Source organism: Hyperolius riggenbachi, chromosome 12 (genome assembly GCF_040937935.1).
Source record: "Hyperolius riggenbachi isolate aHypRig1 chromosome 12, aHypRig1.pri, whole genome shotgun sequence".
In the NCBI taxonomy this organism is placed as follows: domain Eukaryota; kingdom Metazoa; phylum Chordata; class Amphibia; order Anura; family Hyperoliidae; genus Hyperolius; species Hyperolius riggenbachi.
In genome coordinates, this window is record NC_090657.1 from 5,598,385 (window position 1) to 5,616,585 (window position 18,201).

Genomic DNA, 18,201 nt, shown 5'->3' on the forward strand with positions numbered 1-18,201 from the left:
CGCTGCGCCCGTCAACACAAAGCGGCGGCCAATCAGCGCCGTCCAAAACATCACAGTGGGCGGGGCTAACGCGGGACGAGGAATCCTCCGCCAATCACCGAGCGCGCTCGCCCAAAACACGCCGGCGGACCAATCAGCGCAGCCCAGCGATGTTAGGCGGCCAATCAGCGCGCGAGTGACGTAGCGCAGCCATGTGAGGCGGCCAATGAGCGCGCCGGGCTCCTGGCTAGGCCCCGCCCCGGGAGTGTGTGACGCTGCGGGCCGTGTAGCGGCGGCCGGTGAACATGGAGGAGCTGCGGCACCAGGTGATGATCAATCAGTTCGTGTTGGCGGCCGGATGCGCCGCGGACCAGGCCAAGCAGCTGCTGCAGGCGGCGCACTGGCAGTTCGAGGTGAGACAGCGCGCGCCGGGGGGCGTGGTGTTTATTTATAGAGATAGATACATTGTATCCTCCCGTGTGTGTGTATACACAGCGCGCGCCGCCTCCCCGTGTGTGGTGACGTCACTGGCCACTGCATGTGCTCTGCAGCCATCACTTGTCTGCTATGTACAGCCCCAGCACACACTGCCTGCCCTCACCCAGCTGTCTCTGCCACTGCCTGCCACTGTTACTGGGATACAGCCGGATATATCATGTGCTGCATCCATCACTTGTCTGCTGTGTGTGTCTCTGTGTACAGCCCCAGCACACACTGCCCTCACCCAGCTGTCTCTGCCACTGCCTGCCACTGTTACTGACAGGCATAGGACTCTCATCTAACCTTCCATATCAATGTGCTGCAGCCATCACTTGTCTGCTGTGTGTGTCTCTGTGTACAGCCCCAGCACACACTGCCGGAGCAGTGCTTTTCAGCGCTGCTAGATTTGGGCGCAGCCAGCGCCGCCATAGACTGTAATGGGAATCAGTCTATAGCGGCGCTCAGTAATGTCGGCGCCGTCAGAAGACAGAGCCGAAGTTGCTTAAAAAACACAATAATTCGGCCTCCAGCAATCGCTGGAAGCCGAATTATTTCATTCCCCCACTATCCATGTCGGCCTGGAGGGGGAATAGTAATTAAAACGCCCCGGACTTGTGCAGAAGCAGGACCAGCCATTTAACAGCTGGATCCTGCGCCCAAGTCTACCAGCGCCGTATTCAAATGTACGCCACACTGCCTGCCCTCACCCAGCTGTCTCTGCCACTGCCTGCCACTGTTACTGACAGGCATAGGGCTCTCATCTAACCTTCCAGATCAATGTGCTTCCTGCTTTTTTGTCACCTGTACAGTTTTCCTATTTACTAATATTGTCTGTTTACAAACTCCCAAAGTATAGTTTATATGCTCTGAAAGCTGCCGCTGCATTTTATTGCATAACTGCTGTATTTATGGATTAAAATCTATCTAGGGCCGGTTTAAGGGGTCCTGGGGCAAACTGCAGGTTTGGGGCCTGCCATTACCCATCTGCTCCCTGGGGCCCTGAAAGTATATTAGTAGCAGTAATTGCCTCAGTCCTGGTGTGTGGGCGGGCGGACAGCGGCTGCACTTTGAGGCATGCCGTCTCTCTCACTCTATGGTCCGGCATATTGTGTAAACACGCATCGGATCATAGAGTGAGAGAGAGAGACAGCGTGCCTCAAAGTGCAGCCACTGCCCGCCTGCCCACACACCAGGACTGAGGTAATTACTGCTACTAATATACTTTCAGGGCCCCAGGGAGCAGTATGAGCGGGGGGGAGCAGGCAGCCAGGGTCGTGCTGCGGGGCCTCAGCAGAGGTCAGAGCCCTGGGGCAGTTGCCCCCTTGCCTCTATGGTAGCGCCGGCCCTAAATCTATCTAGTGGTCGGTTGTACACACAGAGAGAGAGAGAGAGAGATCAGTTTCAGCACAGCTAGGAATGTATACTAATTATAGCAGAGAAAGCAATGTAAACAAAAGATAATCTATGCAGCAGCAAGCTTTCAATTGAAGAAGAAAGTGTTGTTTAACTGTTTGAATGCTATTGTGCTGCCATTTTTTTGTGGTGATGTGTTTTAAAGGAGTTAGACAAATAAAAAAAAAAAAAAAAAAAGCTTTACTCACCTGGCCCCTTGCAGCCGACTGTCCCACGCTGACCGCGCCGCTCTCTGCCACCATCCTTGTCTCTGCGCACAGTGCAGAGGTCGTCCTTACTGCACCTGCGTGAAGTGCCGCTGTCAATCACGTGGTTCACGGCGCACTGTGCAGGTGTGGTGTGCAATAGTTCTGCGTCTGTGCAGTGTGCCGCAGAAAATGTGGCCATGATTGACAGCGGCGCTTCACGCAGGCGCAGTAAGGACGACCTCTGCATCGTGTGGGGACCCTGCCCCCCCCCCTTCAACACTACTGTTTACTCTATCATCTCGATTTATTAAAATCTTTGACTTGGGTAACTGGTCAGCCTTTAAAATACAGAATTACCTTTTCAACAAATTGCTTGAAGATACCCTTTCATTACTGAACTGCCCGAAGCAAACAGATATGTTATTTATTCCTTCCTCATTGCTTCAGGTTATTTTTAGGCAGAATGAAACTATCCACCACTAGTACTACAGTTTGACCATGCTTTGGTAGGAGCCTTTACACAATCATTTTTATTTGTCCCAATAAGTTTATACTTACAAGGGGTTGGATTTGGCAGTTGCTGAACGGACACCGACAATATGATACAAGGATAGACAGTATAGATAATTACAGGTCGTCCCCGACTTACAAACGCCTGACTTACGAATGACCCGCCGTTACGAACAGCATGGATTCTCTATTTCCATGGGAACAAGTAAAAAAAAAAATCAAATTGGATTTGTAGTTTTTGAGAAAATCGATTTAAAAAAAAATAGCTTTTCAATAATTTAAATAAGCAGGTACAGAGGGCAGAGGTGACACAGAGGGGGACACAGGAGGTACAGGGGACAGAGGTGACACACAGGGGGATACTGGAGGCACAGGGGACAGAGGTGAGACAGAGGGGGACACTGGAGGCACAAGGGACAGAGGTGACACAGAGGGGGACACTGGAGGCACGGGAGGGAGGGGGGCAGAGGAGGTACAGGGGACAGAGGTGACACACAGGAGGTACAGGGGGCAGAGGTGACACAGGAGGGTAGGGGGGGGGGGGCAGAGGCGGTACAGGGGACAGAGGTGACACACAGGGGGACACAGGAGGTACAGGGGACAGAGGTGACACAGAGGGGGACACTGGAGGCACAGAGGAGGTACAGGGGACAGAGATAGCACAGTGTTCTGACTTAAGAACAGATTCAGGTTAAGAACTAACCTAGAGTCCTTATCTCATTCGTTACCAGGGACTACATGTACAAATCGAGGACAGTGTAGGATTGGAAAACCATGTGAAGGATTAATTTTCCAGTATCAAAGTCGCTGCATTCCCGATGCAGAGTCTGCTGTGATTACTGCATGATTCATGCTTAGATTATGCTGCTGTACGCAATATGGTGACACTTCATAAATCAGTAATAATAAAAATGCAAGTCAATGGGCGACACAGCAATGCGCGCGGGGGGAGCGTGGCCCGCATGCGCAGACCGATAGGAATCCCAGCGGCCTGCTTCCTGTCCAGCAGGAAGTACATCACTAGCTGGGGGCGGGCCTAAGCATGTGATGCTGTCACTGCACAGTAGGGTCATATGAAGGCTGATTTCACCGCAATACTCAGGTGTGCAACCGGACTGTCTGTGGTAGGCCAAACGTTTTAGCTGCTGTAGGTGGTACGTCCTCTGGGCTTTCTTGATGATGGCAAGTGATGCTTTCCCAGCAGATAGATCATCAGATAGATTTTCTGATCTATCTGATGTGTTTAGGAACATTTTTTTACTAGGAACAGATCTCCAATAGATTTCAGTATAAAATCTATTGAAAATCGATCTGATGGCATTTTTTTGCCATCAGATTTCCATTAGGTCCAATGCAAAATGATAAGCAATCTCAACAGATCGACCTAGATTTTCCACCCTGCCAGATCGATTGAAATCGATCGAAATCGGCCGCAAATCGATCGATTGGTCAATCGATTTGCGATCGATCGGCCGCTAATCGGCTGAGTGTATGGGCCCCTCAAGTGTATTTCCAAATTCTTTGGGTCCATAATCTCTATCTTATACAGTCTTTGTAGGAATGAAAGGAGTTCTTACAGCAGGTCTGGGGAGAGGTTCTCTCTGAGAGTATAATGACTGCCGGCATAACAGAGAGGCTATGGTGGAGGAGCAGTGTCTGCTTACCCTCAGCGACATCTGTTGGAAGAGTAATGGAAATCAAATACTACTCCAGCCCTTATTCATTTTAGTTCAAAAACATTTTTATTTTCAGTGGGGAGCAAACAGTACATCTAGGATCTGGTTGAACTTGATGGACGGATGTGTTTTTGTTACTGTGTAACGTATGCATGGTGATGACAGTGAGATTGCACAATACTGACAATTGACCAACATCATGTTATTGGAGTAGAGAAGGAACAACTGTACAGGACAGTTCCAAAACATGTAACGTATATTTCTTGTTTACCTCCTTGCACCAACTCTATTATGTTACATTTTAACAAAAGCAAAAGTTTGCTTTCCTAAAACAGAAAGAATTTGCGATAATTCAGGTTGGAGTGAGCTTGAGATGTCTCCCACAATGCATCACTGCTGAATATATGCAAATTAACCATTGTACCCTTAGAAGCTAAACACACCTCCAGAACCGCTGGAATGCAATGATGTGTCATCTTGTTAATTTGTACAGAGCCACAATAATCCAACATGCATACAGACTATTTCAGATTGTTTAATCCTCATCAGTGCATGGCATGGAGTAATTTGGCCCTATGGAGTAGGGCTTGTAACCAGGGCTGTGGAGTCGGTACAAAAATCTTCCGACTCCTCGGTTTATGAAACCACAACTCCGGGTACCAAAAAGGGCTCCGACTCCTTAGTCTAATACTTAACAGGGCTGTGGATTTTGTACAAAAATCATCCGACTCCGACTCCTTAGTTTATGAAATAAACGACTGCGACTCCGGGTGCCCAAAATTGCCTCGACTCCAACTCCGACTCCACAGCCCTGCTTGTAACACCGAGAGGTACAGACTAACCAGCAAGCTCATGGTGAGCCAGAACTCATTGTAGCATGTGAGACATTTTAACAAAGATCTGATATTGTTTGCAACTAGCCTTGCGTTGTTTCTTACAGCACAGTGCTTAGGAAGCTGTTGGACAGGTGCTGCTGCCTGCGGGACCCACCAGTCCTGATTACTCCAATAGATAAAAGGATATCCTGATCTCTGTTTCATCAACAAAATTGTACGGCAGGATTTTCAACATATTTTTGTTAGATTTGTTGTTTTGTATTGGATGTAATCTCTGATCTCTTGATGATGTCTGTGTATGATGTCCCTAAGGCTGGTTTCACACTGGGGTGTTGCGTTATAGCGGACATTTGTGGGGGCGTGCAATGTAGCCCAGGCAGCAAAGTAGCTGCCCAATTGGTACCTTCATTATTGTGCAGTTCGAGGAACGCACTGCATGTCCTGCATTGTCACAATGGAATCAGTGGCATCACATCACAACTGATGAGGTTTGCACTGTATATAGTATTTGAATTACACCACATTACAATGTGTTAAACTCTGTTGGAATGCAGCCGGTCGGTGTGAAAGTTTCCTTAAAGCAACCGGAGCACCGCCATAAAAACATTTCTAAATTAACCTCCCCATAAGAGGTTCTAAACTGAGGATCCTGTTGGGGGAGCACCAGGACTTGCCCACTGGGTGCTGCTCCTCTGGTTCCCCGTCCGTTCAAGATGCGCGATCTCCTCTTCAGACTGACCATACTGTTTGTATCTCCCGGCAGTGTGAGCATGTTCTGCAATGCATGCTGGGAGATGTAGTCCTGTGGATCTAAGTACATTCTCTGTACTCACATCCACAGGACTACATCTCCCAGCATGCATTGTGGCGTGCGCATGTTCACAACATTACTAGAAGGTAGAAATTGTGGTCAGTACGGCCGTCTAAAGAGAAAATGGCACATCCTAAACGGACGGGAACCAGAGGGGCAGCACCCCGGTAGGTAAGTAATGGTGCTCCCCCCAAAGGCATGCTCAGTTTAGCAGGTTCAATTGGGAGAAGAAAAATACAGCGGTGCTCGGGTCGCTGGAAGGAAGGAAAATACTGCAATGTTTTTCAATAGAATAAACCTCAGATTTCATAAACAGTTTAAGTCAAAGGGCCATTATTTATTTTGGCTGGAAGAGCAATTGAACATGAATCAGGAAATTGTTCTCTTATCGACAGGATGGCAGTTGATGGATGGCTGCATAAGCTCTGCATGGCATTGAGCTTGCTATGGCCATATATAGGTGTTATGTTGACGTTTCGTATTTCATTACTTTAGTTTATTTGAATAGATAGAAGAGTAATGCTGGGTACACACGGTACGATTTTCCGTGCGATAGATGGATCCGATAAAATCCATTATGTCCGATATTACGCCCGATCATTTCTGCGCTCAATTTCTCATAGCGGTGAATGGAACAGATAAGAAAAACAAATCAAGATAAGCGAATCAAGTGCAGCATCGTGCCGAAAAAATGATCAAGTTGCAAAATTGCACGAAAAACGTAACGTGTACCCAGCATCAGGCAGGAAACACAATTGGCAGATTCGTATGCGTTTTCCAATATGTGCTATGGGGAAAAGCATGCAATTCTGCTAAGTGTGTTCCCTGCCTTAAAGTTAGAGGAAAAGGTTAGTTTTAGAGCTAATAAAGGATTAACATTGGAGGTAAATGCAGGGAAAGGAGTAAAGCTGGCCATACACTGGCCCGATTTGCGCCCGTTTCAACAGCAGATTCGATCACTGGGATCGATTCTGCTGCCAATCGTTCACGCTACACGCCGAATTTCGATCCATTTCGTCCGATCGCGCCATGCGGAAAATAACCGTCGATCGCCCGCGGGTAAAGAGTGCATCACTAGTGGCGTTCGAGTGACCGACGCAATAGAGCCCGCATACATTACCTGCTCCGCCGGCGCGACTCCAGTCTCCCGGTCACCGCTGCTCTGTCTGCGCTCTGGTCTCCGGCCTCGGCATGCCTCACTTCTTCTAGCGCCCTCTACTGTTTAAACTTCCTGCCGGGCTAGAAGAAGTGAGGCATGCCGGACCTGGAGACCAGAGCGCAGACAGAGCAGCGGTGACCGGGAGACTGGAGTCACGCCGGCGGAGCAGGTAATGTATGCGGGCGGGCGGGGGCAGCAGCACCACCACAACAGATTGTGATCGGTTTCAGGCTGAAATCGGTTCACAATCTGTTTGCTGTAAAGGTAGCCATACAGCCATACGATCCCTCTCTGATCAGATTCGGTCAGAGAGGGATCTATCTGTTGGTCGAATCTGATGGCAAATCGACCAGTGTATGGCCACCTTAAGGGTAGTCTTTAAATGTACCTGTCATGAGGGGAAGAAGAGTATTTATACTTACCTAGGGTTACTCATCTGTAAGCCATCAGTTCTGAGTACCTGTCAGGTCCTCTCTGTTCTGCCGCTGCCAGCCCGATAAAGTCCAGAACTCGGCTCATTCTGGACTACTGTCCCGGCCGCGCACTGCCTCGATCGCTCTTCCGTGACCTGGACCGCTCTGCACCTGCTCAATTACAAGCCCTAACCAACTGCGCAGGACACGCCCCTGGCAACAGGAAGGAGATGGAGGAATTGTGCAGTCAGTCCGTGGTAACGCAGTACTACCAGGGCTGACAGCGGCAGTTATCAGAATAGTGTGTAAAAGTCTTACGCCCGGTAAGTAGAGAGTAATGCATTGCATATATATCACATTCTGCTCTGTGCATCGTGCCTAAGACCTTACATACGTTATTCTGCTTACCACAGTGATGACCTCCCAGTGTTAGGTGCTAAAATTACAGTGCTAAAATTGCTGCATTTTACAGCAGGGGATTCACTATATAGTTCTAAAATACAGTATTTTTCACTTGTGCACTTAATAAAAAAAAATATATGTGTATGTATGTGTTTGCGTGCGTGCGTGCACACACACACGTTTGTGTAAATACATGCGCAGTGTTATTTTACATACACATACATACATACATATTTTGATTTTGTTTTGTTTTTTTTTATTATTATTTCATTTTGCAGTGGATAGACTTTTTTTTATATAACCCATACAAGTCTGTAGTCTTAAGTCAATGGGGGGTGTCGTCCTTCCTTGTAAGGGCTCTTTCACACCAGAGCCCTTTTTCAGCGCTTTAACGCAAAGTCTATACTTTGCGTTAACCAAGGTAAAAGGAAAGTCTTTCCTTTTACCTTTCACACCCGACGCTGTGTTTTAATGCGTTGCGGTACGACGCATCCTGGAGCATTTTATCGTTGGGAATCGGCGTTTCCCGGTCGGGTTACTCGATACTACCAGCGCTACTCAGCGTCGCATCGCAGGTTCCCGACGACGGCCGCAGGCTAGTAAAACGCGTGCAGGAGAACGGCTCCTGCACACGTTGTAGATGTGTAACAGGCTAAAAGCCTGTCCCTGTTGTGCAACTTTTTTCATTTAATTTTTTCCCCAAACTGTTGACTTTATTTTTTTTCAAGATGTTAATCAACACAAGACTGAAAAACTGTGGCTAATGTATTTTTCCTGTAGGAAAATGATTACTTCTTGTAACAATTTGACATGGCCAGAAAAAAAAAATGTAAAAGTACAATATGTTTCGTACTTTTTAGGGCCTGATTTTATCAGCTGACCAAGGGTGGTGGTTGTTGTTGCGGTTTGTGTTTTTTGTTTTTGTTTTTTTAATAGCGGTATTTTTTTTTAAATTTTTTTTTTTGAGGAAAACTGAATGTGCACGTGCATATCTCCTACTTGGGGACATTCATTTGGCATTTATATTTTATTAGAGAAAATGATTACTTGAGTCAGTCTTAGAAGAATAGATCAACCTGAAAATGTGTTGTGACTCCTCTTATATTTGGGGTCGTTTTTGTCTTCCTGCAAGTATTGCGCTAGTTCCACACTGGAGGGTTTGATTGGTGTATAAGGTACACATAGCACAACCAAAAGCATTTGCAGTGTAGCGTGCGCAGAAAAGCAATTTACCAACATGCACTTCTAGTAATGCGCTGCATGTTGTAACAGATGAGCTGTGAACTGTTTACAGACTTGTTTGAATCATACCGAGTTACAGTGCGCAAAACAATGTCTGTCGCCATGCAATCTGTTGCTGTGAAAGGACCGTATGGAATGTAGAATGATCTATAATGACAGGTGCTGTTTGTGTATCAGGACTTGTGGAGAAGCCTATGATCAGTTTGATCAGCTGAAGGATTTGTAAGGCTCAATTTTTATGCTTAAAGGACAACTGAAATGACGGGTATGGAGGCTGCCATATTTATTTTCATTTAAAGAGAATCTGTATTGTTAAAATCACACAAAAGTAAACATACCAGTGCGTTAGGGGACATCTCCTATTACCCTCTGTCACAATTTCGCCGCTCCTCGCCGCATTAAAAGTGGTTAAAAACAGTTTTAAAAAGTTTGTTTATAAACAAACAAAATGGCCACCAAAACAGGAAGTAGGTTGATGTACAGTATGTCCACACATAGAAAATACATCCATACACAAGCAGGCTGTATACAGCCTTCCTTTTGAATCTCAAGAGATCATTTGTGTGTTTCTTTCCCCCTGCAGTTCTCATGCACTGAAGTTTTCAGGCTGCTTGTTTCTTCCTGCAAACAGCTTTGCCTTTGTCTGTAATTCCTCAGTATGTGAAAGCCCAGCCAGCTCAGAGGACGATTTATCCAGCTTGTAAAAGATAAGAGAGAAGAGAGAAGCTGCTCTAATCCTAAATAACACACAGGCAGTGTGCATAGATGGGCCTGGAAGGGGGAGTTCATAGCAGAACCACAACACTGAAGAACTTGGCAGCCTTCCAGACACAGGCCGACAAGTCTGACAGGGGAAAGATACATTGATTTATTACAGAGACTGTGATAGCAGAAAGTGCTGCAGTAAGCCAGAACACATTAGAATAGCTTTTGGAACTTGTAGGATGATAAAAAACAGGATGCAATTTTTGTTACGGAGTCTCTTTAAGCAATACCAGTTGCCCGGCAGTCCTGCTGCGTCTAATACTCTGCCTCTAATACTTTTAGCCATAGACCCTGAACAAGCATGCAGCAGATCGGGTGTTTCTGACAATATTGTCAGATCTGACAAGATTAGCTGTATGCTTGTCTCTGGTTTGATTCAAACATTACTGCAGCCAAATAGACCAACAGGGCTGCCAGGCAACTGGTATTGTATAAAAGGAAATAAATATGGCAGCCTCCAAATACCTCTCACTACGATGTGTCCTTTAAGAGAATATGCTAAATCAGGGAGCCTTGGAGCAAAGTTGCCCATGGGGGATCGATAGCAGATCACCTGGGGGCGACAATCACTGGGCCACAGACGTGAGTCAGATGTGCAGCTGATAACATTGCTATGTAGGGGGCGGAGGGACAACTATGATGAAGCATGTGTACAAATCAGTCAGCTGATCAGACTAATGCTTCTCCAGGAGTTGTACAATAGTGTCCTACTTTTGTAACCCGATGACAGTAGTGAATGGCGCACGTCCTGCTCACTAGCTGTACAATCAAAGTGCACTCTTGTTGATAAAACACTTCCCCTCAGTTAATATCACAAGGGATTTTTTTTTTCAATATTTCACATTTATTTGGTTGTATCTGCAGAGATAGCCACATGCATAGCTCAGCCTTTCTGCCAGAAAAGCAAGTGTATAGGTGGCCATACACTGGCCCGATTCGCGGCCGTTTCGACAGCAGATTCAATCCTGGGATCGAATCTGCTGCCAATCGTTCGCGGTAAACGCACCCGTCGATCCGATTTCCTCCCGAAATCGCATCGGTCCGTCAATCGCGCCGTGCGGGAAATTACCCTCGGTCGCCCGCGGGTAGGGAGCGCATCGCTAGCGGCGGCCGATCCGATCAGGTATACATTACCTGAGGCTGGCTCCCGGGCATCTTCTCCACGCTGCACCGCTCTGTTCCGGCTCCATCCCGGCGCTTCCTGTGTCACTGCAGTGACCAGGAAGTTCAAATAGAGGGCGCTCGATTTGAACTTCCTGGTCACGGAGTGACACAGGAAGCGCCGGGATGGAGCCGGAACAGAGCCGTGCAATGCGGAGAAGATGCCCGGGAGCTAGCCTCAGGTAATGTATACGGGGGGGGGAGACAGGTGGCAGCGGCGGCTCAACAGATTGTGATCGGTTTCAGGCTGAAATCTATTCACAATCTGTTTGCAGTAAAGGCAGCCATACGATCCCTCTCTGATCAGATTCGATCAGATAGGGATCTGTCAGCTGGTCGATCTAATGGCAAATCGACCAGTGTGATTTGCAGCAGATTCGACCATAGGATAGATTTCTGACAGACGCCTGTCAAGTCGAATCTGCCAGGAATCTTATCTGATGGGTGCCACACACTAGGAACAGATTTCCAATAGATTTCAGAAAGAAATCTATTGAAAATGGATCTAAAGGCATTACTGCACCATTAGTTCCAATGCAATTCTATGGGCCATCGATCTGCTGCCAGTAGCGGATCGAACTAGATTTTCCATCCTGTCAGATCAAATCGATCAAAATCGGCCGCAAATCGTTCAACGCTGAACTTGACCAGTGTATGGGCCCCTTTTTTTCGGTGTAGTCTTCTGATTTAGTATAGGCGATGTTCTTCTGCAGTAAAAAGTACAGATTTTATGCTTGAAAAATATTGGTATCAAATTACCGTTGGCATTAGTCAGAGATGAGGGGGAATTAGGCTAAACTAAACTCTAAATACATACAGGGTGCATTTCTCTGTTCTCCTTCTGTCCTGTGCAAGAGTTCAGGTCCACTAGCTCTTGATAATGAAATGCGGTGTGTTTTCTCACTTGAGCGATGTGATTATATAAAAATCACCAACATCATTGTATTAGCAAGAGATTTTCAAATCACTTGTACTTAGAGAGCTGGTAGTGTGAACCAGGCTTGTTTGCCTCTTCTTTCTCCCCCCTCAGCTGAACGATCACCGGGCTGCCAGCAGAAATGTGGTCGGAATGATCACAACAGATGTTTCAGCTGCAATAATCTAGAATCTGTACATATTTACACAGCGTTCCAATACACAAATCGCCACAACTTCAATGAACCATAGAAGCAGTATCAGGGGGAGCAGAAGCTCCTCCCACTAGGGCTGTGCTGGCCGCAATGGCGCAATACTGCTCCTCAAGCACTCATGTAAACTTCCTTCTCACTCTCCAGCCTGTGTTTATGTATAAACCACATCGCAGTGTTGTAACCCAGTGAGGGGGGGAAGTTTACATACTTTGGATACTTACAGTACTTTGGTAGATAGAGAGTCTCCTCCAATCCTCATGCAGCTCTCACTGCTGCTCGCTAGGACACTACTTCTCCGTGGTCATGCTACCATCAGTGTATGCGGGCGGCTGTGCTGCGCAGGTGCAATGACAGCCAGTGCAGTAGTGTGTACCTGCTCATGCACAAAGTGAGACGCCATGCACAAGCAGCTCCATGCGCGGGCTGTCGTTATGTCTGTGCAGCCGCCGCCCGTGTACACTAAAAGAAGCACGGCCGCACAAACGTATTCAATAAGCCCTTGCGAATGTTATGAGGTTCCTAGTGCTGGTTTGGGGGGGAGGGGCTTTCCTCTACAGAGGTAAGTATTTAACCTTTGCTTTTTGGTAGTGGCAGCTATATATGCTTATTACACAGCTCATGTACACATATCTCTCACTATATATGCTTATTACACAGCTCCTGTACACACATCTCTCACTATATATGCTTATTACACAGCTCATGTACACAGATCTCTCACTATATATGCTTATTACACAGCTCATGTACACATATCTCTCACTATATATGCTTATTACACAGCTCATGTACACATATCTGTCACTATGCATGCTTGTTACACAGCTCCTGTACACACATCTCTCACTATATATGCTTATTACACAGCTCATGTACACATATCTCTCACTATATATGCTTATTACACAGCTCCTGTACACACATCTCTCACTATATATGCTTATTACACAGCTCATGTACACACATCTCTCACTGTATATGCTTATTACACAGCTCATGTACACATATCTCTCACTATATGTGCTTATTACACAGCTCATGTACACACACCCCTCACTATATATGCTTATTACACAGCTCATGTACACACATCCCTCACTATATATGCTTATTACACAGCTCATGTACACATATCTCTCACTATATATGCTTATTACACAGCTCATGTACACATATCTCTCACTATATATGCTTATTACACAGCTCATGTACACATATCTCTCACTATATATGCTTATTACACAGCTCATGTACACAGATCTCTCACTATATATGCTTATTACACAGCTCATGTACACACATCTCTCACTATATGTGCTTATTACACAGCTCATGTACATACATCTCTCACTATATATGCTTATTACACAGCTCATGTAAACATATCTCTTACTATATATGCTTATTACACAGCTCATGTACACAGATCTCTCACTATATATGCTTATTACACAGCTCATGTACACAGATCTCTCACTATATATGCTTATTACACAGCTCATGTACACAGATCTCTCACTATATATGCTTATTACACAGCTCATGTACACAGATCTCTCACTATATATGCTTATTACACAGCTCATGTACACAGATCTCTCACTATATATGCTTATTACACAGCTCATGTACACACATCTCTCACTATATATGCTTATTACACAGCTCATGTACACATATCTCTCACTATATGTGCTTATTACACAGCTCATGTACACACACCCCTCACTATATATGCTTATTACACAGCTCATATACACAGATCTCTTACTATATATGCTTATTACACAGCTCATGTACACATATCTCTCACTATATGTGCTTATTACACAGCTCATGTACACACACCCCTCACTATATATGCTTATTACACAGCTCATATACACAGATCTCTTACTATATATGCTTATTACACAGCTCCTGTACACAGATCTCTCACTATATATGCTTATTACACAGCTCATGTACATACATCTCTCACTATATATGCTTATTACACAGCTCATGTACACAGATCTCTCACTATATATGCTTATTACACAGCTCATGTACACAGATCTCTCACTATATATGCTTATTACACAGCTCATGTACACAGATCTCTCACTATATATGCTTATTACACAGCTCATGTACACAGATCTCTCACTATATATGCTTATTACACAGCTCATGTACACAGATCTCTCACTATATATGCTTATTACACAGCTCATGTACACATATCTCTCACTATATGTGCTTATTACACAGCTCATGTACACACACCCCTCACTATATATGCTTATTACACAGCTCATGTACACACATCTCTCACTATATATGCTTATTACACAGCTCATGTACACATATCTCTCACTATATGTGCTTATTACACAGCTCATGTACACACACCCCTCACTATATATGCTTATTACACAGCTCATATACACAGATCTCTTACTATATATTCTTATTACACAGCTCCTGTACACAGATCTCTCACTATATATGCTTATTACACAGCTCATGTACACACATCTCTCACTATATATGCTTATTACACAGCTCATGTACACATATCTCTCACTATATGTGCTTATTACACAGCTCATGTACACACATCTGTCACTATATATGCTTATTACACAGCTCATGTACACATATCTCTCACTATATATGCTTATTACACAGCTCATGTACACATATCTCTCACTATATATGCTTATTACACAGCTCATATACACAGATCTCTTACTATATATGCTTATTACACAGCTCCTGTACACAGATCTCTCACTATATATGCTTATTACACAGCTCATGTACACATATCTCTCACTATATGTGCTTATTACACAGCTCATGTACACACATCTCTCACTATATATGCTTATTACACAGCTCATGTACACACACCCCTCACTATATATGCTTATTACACAGCTCATATACACAGATCTCTTACTATATATGCTTATTACACAGCTCATGTACACATATCTCTCACTATATGTGCTTATTACACAGCTCATGTACACACATCTCTCACTATATATCCTTATTACACAGCTCATGTACACATATCTCTCACTATATATGCTTATTACACAGCTCATGTACACATATCTCTCACTATATGTGCTTATTACACAGCTCATGTACACACACCCCTCACTATATATGCTTATTACACAGCTCATATACACAGATATCTTACTATATATGCTTATTACACAGCTCCTGTACACAGATCTCTCACTATATATGCTTATTACACAGCTCATGTACATACATCTCTCACTATATATGCTTATTACACAGCTCATGTACACATATCTCTCACTATATGTGCTTATTACACAGCTCATGTACACAGATCTCTCACTATATGTGCTTATTACACAGCTCATGTACACACACCCCTCACTATATATGCTTATTACACAGCTCATATACACAGATCTCTTACTATATATGCTTATTACACAGCTCATGTACACAGATCTCTCACTATATATGCTTATTACACAGCTCATGTACACAGATCTCTCACTATATATGCTTATTACACAGCTCATGTACACAGATCTCTCACTATATATGCTTATTACACAGCTCATGTACACAGATCTCTCACTATATATGCTTATTACACAGCTCATGTACACAGATCTCTCACTATATATGCTTATTACACAGCTCATGTACACAGATCTCTCACTATATATGCTTATTACACAGCTCATGTACACATATCTCTCACTATATGTGCTTATTACACAGCTCATGTACACACACCCCTCACTATATATGCTTATTACACAGCTCATGTACACACATCTCTCACTATATATGCTTATTACACAGCTCATGTACACATATCTCTCACTATATGTGCTTATTACACAGCTCATGTACACACACCCCTCACTATATATGCTTATTACACAGCTCATATACACAGATCTCTTACTATATATTCTTATTACACAGCTCCTGTACACAGATCTCTCACTATATATGCTTATTACACAGCTCATGTACACACATCTCTCACTATATATGCTTATTACACAGCTCATGTACACATATCTCTCACTATATGTGCTTATTACACAGCTCATGTACACACATCTGTCACTATATATGCTTATTACACAGCTCATGTACACATATCTCTCACTATATATGCTTATTACACAGCTCATGTACACATATCTCTCACTATATATGCTTATTACACAGCTCATATACACAGATCTCTTACTATATATGCTTATTACACAGCTCCTGTACACAGATCTCTCACTATATATGCTTATTACACAGCTCATGTACACAGATCTCTCACTATATATGCTTATTACACAGCTCATATACACAGATCTCTCACTATATATGCTTATTACACAGCTCATGTACACACATCTCTCACTATATATGCTTATTACACAGCTCATGTACACATATCTCTCACTATATGTGCTTATTACACAGCTCATGTACACACATCTGTCACTATATATGCTTATTACACAGCTCATGTACACATATCTCTCACTATATATGCTTATTACACAGCTCATGTACACATATCTCTCACTATATATGCTTATTACACAGCTCATATACACAGATCTCTTACTATATATGCTTATTACACAGCTCCTGTACACAGATCTCTCACTATATATGCTTATTACACAGCTCATGTACACAGATCTCTCACTATATATGCTTATTACACAGCTCATGTAAACATATCTCTCACTATATATGCTTATTACACAGCTCCTGTACACACATCTCTCACTATATATGCTTATTACACAGCTCATGTACACATATCTGTCACTATGCATGCTTGTTACACAGCTCATGTACACACATCTCTCACTATATATGCTTATTACACAGCTCATATACACAGATCTCTTACTATATATGCTTATTACACAGCTCATGTACACATATCTCTCACTATATGTGCTTATTACACAGCTCATGTACACACATCTCTCACTATATATCCTTATTACACAGCTCATGTACACATATCTCTCACTATATATGCTTATTACACAGCTCATGTACACATATCTCTCACTATATGTGCTTATTACACAGCTCATGTACACACACCCCTCACTATATATGCTTATTACACAGCTCATATACACAGATCTCTTACTATATATGCTTATTACACAGCTCCTGTACACAGATCTCTCACTATATATGCTTATTACACAGCTCATGTACACACATCTCTCACTATATATGCTTATTACACAGCTCATGTACACACATCTCTCACTATATGTGCTTATTGCACAGCTCATGTACACACATCTGTCACTATATATGCTTATTACACAGCTCATGTACACATATCTCTCACTATATATGCTTATTACACAGCTCATGTACACACACCCCTCACTATATATGCTTATTACACAGCTCATATACACAGATCTCTTACTATATATGCTTATTACACAGCTCCTGTACACAGATCTCTCACTATATATGCTTATTACACAGCTCATGTACACACATCTCTCACTATATATGCTTATTACACAGCTCATGTGCACATATCTCTCACTATATGTGCTTATTACACAGCTCATGTACACACATCTCTCACTATATATGCTTATTACACAGCTCATGTACACACATCTCTCACTATATATGCTTATTACACAGCTCATGTACACATATCTCTCACTATATATGCTTATTACACAGCTCATGTACACATCTCTCACTATATGTGCTTATTACACAGCTCATGTACACAGATCTCTCACTATATATGCTTATTACACAGCTCATGTACACATATCTCTCACTATATATGCTTATTACACAGCTCATGTACACAGATCCCTCACTATATATGCTTATTACACAGCTCATGTACATACATCTCTCACTATATATGCTTATTACACAGCTCATATACACAGATCTCTCACTATATATGCTTATTACACAGCTCATGTACACATATCTCTCACTATATATGCTTATTACACAGCTCAT

The 18,201-nt window shown here is 43.7% G+C and overlaps 1 protein-coding gene across 1 annotated transcript in view; it reads left to right on the forward strand.

Moving 5' to 3' along the window:
- Window positions 1-230: 230 nt before the first annotated feature.
- Window positions 231-18,201, forward strand: part of UBALD2 (UBA like domain containing 2) — a 65,157-nt gene continuing 47,186 nt past the window's right edge. Inside the window, exon 1 of the mRNA XM_068264155.1 lies at window positions 231-392. Coding sequence (XP_068120256.1) covers window positions 285-392 — 108 coding nt within the window. The 5' untranslated portion in view covers window positions 231-284. The remainder of the gene's footprint in view (window positions 393-18,201) is intronic.